This window comes from Echinops telfairi, unplaced genomic scaffold (assembly GCF_000313985.2).
Source record: "Echinops telfairi isolate 266 unplaced genomic scaffold, ASM31398v2 ScPeMD7_7417;HRSCAF=8455, whole genome shotgun sequence".
In the NCBI taxonomy this organism is placed as follows: Eukaryota; Metazoa; Chordata; class Mammalia; order Afrosoricida; family Tenrecidae; genus Echinops; species Echinops telfairi.
The window spans coordinates 7,594,942-7,600,415 of NW_022111317.1; the positions used below are offsets into that span (position 1 = coordinate 7,594,942).

A 5,474-nucleotide genomic window follows, 5' to 3' on the forward strand; every position below is an offset into this window, starting at 1 on the left:
AAGAAAGCTGATGGTGCCCGGCTATCAAAAGATATAGTGTCTGGGTCTTAAAGGCTTGAAGACAGACATGTGGCCATCTAGCTGAGAAGCAGCAAAGTCCACATGGAAGAAGCAGATCACATCAAAGACCCAGAACAAAAAAACATATCAATGTTAATGAGGGGGAATGCAGAGTGGAGACCCAAAGCCCATCTGTAGACAATTGAACATCCCCTCACAGAAGGGTGACAAGGAAGAGACAAGCCAATCAGGGTGCAGAAAGCACCGATGAAACATACAACTTTCCTTTAGTTCTTTAATGCTTCCTCTCCCACCACTGCCCTTCCTACCCTCCCTCCCCCTACTATCATGATCCCAATTCTATCTTACAAATCCGGCTAGACCAGAGCATGAACATGGGTACAGATAAGAGCTGAACACACAGGGAATCCAGGACAGATCAATCCCTCAGGAACAATAATGAGAGTAGCCATACCAGGAGGGGAAGGGGAAGGTGGAAGGAGAAAGGGGGAACCTATCACAATGATGTACATACAATCCCTCCCTAGGGGATAGACAACAGGAAAGTGGGTGAAGGGACACATCGGTCAGTGTAAGACATGAAAAAAATATATAAATTATCAAGGTGAGGGGTCGGGAAGAGAGGGGGCAAAAATGAGGAGCTGATACCATGGGTTCAAGTAGAAAGAAAATGTTTTCAGAATGATGATGGCAAAAAACGTACAAATGTGCTTGACACATGGATGGATGGATGGATTGTGATAAGAACTGTATGAAAAAAATTTTTAATTAAAAAAATTTTTTTAAAAAGAGCTGTATGAGCCCCCAATAAAATGATTTTTTTTTAAAAAGTGCTTTGGAAATGGTGATGGCAACATATATACAAATGTGCTTGATACAACTAGTGTATGGAATGTTATAAGAGCTGTAAGAGCCCCCCATAAAATGATGTATTAAATTTTTTAATAATTTAATTAATTAATTTTTATAAAAAGAACTACCCACAGACAATTAAGTGGATCAAAGCAACATTAAGATTAGAAATGAACCACAGCAGGCAGTGAATGTATGCAATTAGGGGGCATTTCAGAAAAGCAGGGGAAGGTTGCACGACTCCCAGAATGAATCAGTGTCACTTAATGGCACATGTTCTAACTTAGATTGGTGTGTGTTTTACTGTGCATATTCTCAACAAAAACACGCTAAATGAAATTAAAACAATAACAACAAAAACAATCATAGATAGCCTTGGGAAAAATGGGAATTCCAAAGCACTTCATTGTGCTCATTCAAAACTCATACATGTGTCAAGAGGCAGTTGTGTGAACAGAGCAAGGGATGGTCTAAAAATCAGGAAAGATGTGTGTCAGGGTTGTATCTTCTCACCATACTTACTCAATCTGAATTCTTAGCAAATCATCAGAGAATCTGGATTATATGAAGAAAGTGTGGCATCAAAATTGCAGGAAGGCTTATTAGCAACCTGCAATAGGCACAGGACCTTGCTTGCTAAAAGTGAGCAGGATTTGACGCTGATGAAAATCAAGGCTTGCAGCCTTCAGTATGGCTTGCAACTCAATTTTTAAAAAGCCAATGGTCTTCCCCACTGGACCAATAAGTAGTATGATAAATGGAGAAAAGATTGCAGTTGTCAAGGATTTCATCTTGCTTGGATCCACAATCAACGCTCATGGAAGCACCAGTCAAGAGATCAAAATGATGCATTGCATTGGGTAAATCTACTGCGCAAGACCTCTTTAAAGTCTTGTTGAAAAACAAGGGTGTTACTTTGAGGACGAAGGTGTGCCTGACCCAAGTCACGGTACTTTCAACTGTCTCATATACATGTGAAAGTTGGACATTGAATAAGGAAGAGTGAAGAAGAACTGGTGTGTTTGAATTGTGATGCTGGGGAAGAATACTGAAAATACCATGAACTGCCAAAGAACAAACAAGTCTGTCTTGAAAGAAGTCAGCCAGAATGCCCCTTAGAAGCAAGGATGGCTAGACTTTGTCTCTCGTACTTTGGACGTGTTGCCAGGAGAGATCAGTCGCTGGAAAAGGACATCATGGTAAAGGAGAGGGGCCGTGAAAAAGAGCAAGACTGTCAACAAGATGGGCCGACACAGTGGCTCCAACAATGGGCTCAGACATAGGAACAAGTGTGAGGATGGCCCAGAACGAAGCGGTATGTGGTGCTGTCGTACAAAGTATTGCTATGAATCAGAACCAACCCTATGGCACTTCACAACAGTGAGGAGTTCTATAACGTAGCTGACCTCTGAACATAGCACTTGCCAAAATATTTTCTTGTACTGCTTCCTCATTTATATATATATTATTTATTCAGTGCCCCAGCACTGTTGTAATCTTTAATAAAAAACAAGAGGTTGGGGTTTGCAATATTTTACTGCTTCTCAGACCTACCTCATAAACCAGAGGATGCACATTCTTCTGCGCAGGTTGGGAGTGCGAAACAAGTCACACACAGAAGCTTTGGTCTGAGCCGTATCCAACTCCTCCCGCATGGTGAATCTCAAAACCTTGAGTAACAACAAGAAAAACAAACATTTATCCATTGCCACAAAAGAGGCACTCTGCGGGGGAATGGGGCAGGGGTTGGCACGCACTATGCACCCAGCAGAAATGTATATTCTGTTTCAAGGAGCTTTGGTCTAGTTCAAGTGTAATCATTAAGCAAGCGATACAATTGTGAATAGTGTTACAAAAGAAATTGTAAGGTGCCCTCGATTCGGTTGTGAGCCATAGGATCCCTACGCACAGCAGAATGAAACACTGCCCAGGCTCGCACCATCCTCCTAATTGCTCCTATGCCTGAACCCATTGTTGCAACCGCTGTGTCAATCCATCCCATCGAGGGCCTCCCTCTTTCCTCAGCCCTTCTACTTGACCAAGCAGGATGTCCTTCTCCAGGGACTGGTCTCTCCTGACAACACGTCCAAAGCATGTAAGATGAAGTCTCACCATCCTTGCCTCTCAGGAGCGCTCTGACTGTACTTCTTCCAGGACAGTTTTGTGTGTTCTTTTGGTAATTGAAGTAGAGATTTATAAAAGGCATGATTATTTTAATCCACGGGGCTATGGTTGTTGTTGGGTTTTAGCAAGTTCATTCCAACGCATAACTCAGTCGTACACCATCCTCACAAGTGCCAAGTCCTTTGTTGCAGTCACCATATCAATCCATCTCGTTGAGGGTCTTCCTCTTTTGCTTGGACCCCCGCCCCTAATTCACCAAGCACCATGTCCTTCCCTAGGGCCTAGTCCCTCCTTGCAATGCAGTGGATTCTTTGAGGTGGACCTTCTAGTCATAGTCTTCCTCACGCCCACCAAATGACTTTTGTCTTCCTGATATGTTGAGGGAAGAGGTGGAGAAAGAGACTGATGGGATTCTATGATTCAGCTGTGAGTGATGGTTAAAAGGGTTAATTTTTAGTGCCGTTCCTGATGGATGTAAGATGAGCCATTTCAGACGCAGGAAAAACGAGGTTTCCCTATCGGCAAGAGAAAAGAGGAATGGCGTGCATCCTTTGGATCCCCAAGATCCCTGGACATTTTACCCCCATGGTCCAGGACACAGCTTTGACACCAGAGGAGTAGCAAGAGCAGATGAGGCGCCAGAGCAAGAGAGAGCGGTGGACGTTCCAGCCCACAGAACCTGTACAGCTGAGGGCTTTGGGGGATGGAGCGCCTCGGGGTACTGAATTGTGGGAGTTGAGTTGCTGACCCACAAAACTGGAGTGCCTGCAGGTTGACACAGCAGAGTGGCCTCCCTTGCAGGCATTTATTGGCAGCCCTAAAGGAGCTCGCCTGTGGGCACAAAAGAGAAGAAATTGTCCTGACTGGGAAACTCTATTCCTGAATATTTCTTACCTGAATTGTAACCTGTGAACTTCCCTGATAACCCCTTCAGTGTGAGCATTATGTGGCCATTTCCATGAACGCCGGAAACTCAGCCACACAAGTAGGGTGCTGTGGGAGAGGGACAGTGGTGTTAGGATCCAGGTAAAAGGGTTGGAAAATGGAGGCACTTCTGACCTCAGCCTCATGGAAAGGGGCCTGGGGCAGATGATGCAAATGCTGCTAATTCTTCTCAGCCCTGCTCCACACACACCCCACCCCACCCCCACCACCCGTACACATACTGTGTAGATAAAGGAGGTCAGAGGTCACTCCTCGTGTCACCTTCCTTTGTCCATTTCTAATAACCAGTCCAAAGCTGTGAAGTCTGACCGTCTTTGATTTTAAGGCGTGTAGTTCTTCCCTGACAGATTGTTTCTTCTTCCAGCAGTCAGCGGTACAGTCAATATTCTTTGCCAACATCATTCAAATGCATCCGTTCTTCTTCAAGCTTCTGGATTCAATGCCCAGCTTTGCGTGCATCGGAGGCCATCAGAAACCTCACAGCTTGAGGCAAACACACTGTAACCCTCACAGTGACACTTTCCCCCTCTTTTTTTTCTTTTAATCATTTTATGGGAGGCTCATACAACTCATCACAATCCATCCATCCATCCATTGTGTCAAGCACATTTGTACATTCGGTGCCCTCATTATTCTCAAAACGTTTGCTCTCCACTTAAGCCCTTGGCATCAGCTCCACTTTCACACTTAAAAGAGATCTTTTGTCGGAGATTGACCCACGCCCAAATACTGTTTGATTGCCTGACTGCTGTTTCCATTCGCTTTGATTGTGGAGCCACGGAAAACGGAGTCCTTGAGACGTGGGTCTTTTCTCTCGTTATCATGGTATTGCTTATTGGTCCACTTGTGCGGATCTTTGTTTGCTTTACATTCAAGTGAAACCCATGCCTCTGGTCGCAGTCTTTGATTTTCATTGCTTTTCATCAGTGAATGTTTCCAGTGACTTTCAACAAGCAAGATTGTATCACCTGCATCTCACAGGTCACTAATAAGCCTTCATTCAATCCTGATGCCAGGTACTTCTTCATATACTCTTAGATTATGTACTCAGCATACAGGATGAATAAGGACGGTGACACACCTTTCCTGATTTTAAACCGTTCAGTGTCCCCTTGTTCGACTGCAGTGCCTCATTCTATGCACAGGTTCGTCCTGAGCACAATTAAGCATTCTGGAATACCCATCATTTGGAATATTATCCAAAATCTTTCTGTTCTACACAGTTGTATGCCTTTGCCTAGTCCATAAAACCCATACAAGGAAACATGTCTTGGGTAGTCTCTGCTGTAGGTCAACATCCAGCTAGATCACTGGTTTCACATCCTCTTCAGACTCCAGCTTGAATTTCTCTAAGCTCCCTGTTGATGTACCGCTTCTACCATTGAATTATCGTCAGCGAATGTATTAGTCTGGGTACTTTGGAGAAACAAATCCACGGCGACTCACATATAAAAGAGAGTTTTATGTAAAGAAAAGGTGCATCACAAAAACATCCCAACCCAATGCTGCCCAAGCCCACAAGTCCAACATTA

The 5,474-nt window shown here is 44.1% G+C and overlaps 1 protein-coding gene across 4 annotated transcripts in view; it reads right to left on the reverse strand.

Annotated features, from left to right (window-relative positions):
* Positions 1–5,474, reverse strand: part of LOC101643441 (solute carrier family 22 member 9-like) — a 42,310-nt gene that overhangs the window by 18,138 nt on the left and 18,698 nt on the right. For all 4 annotated transcript variants that reach the window (XR_006680760.1, XR_006680759.1, XM_045297347.1 and 1 more), the window contains exon 6: positions 2,428–2,543. Coding sequence is in view for 2 of the 4 variants with exons in the window: in XM_045297347.1 (XP_045153282.1) it covers positions 2,428–2,543 (116 nt within the window). In the remaining 2 variants the exon portion in view is untranslated. The remainder of the gene's footprint in view (positions 1–2,427; positions 2,544–5,474) is intronic.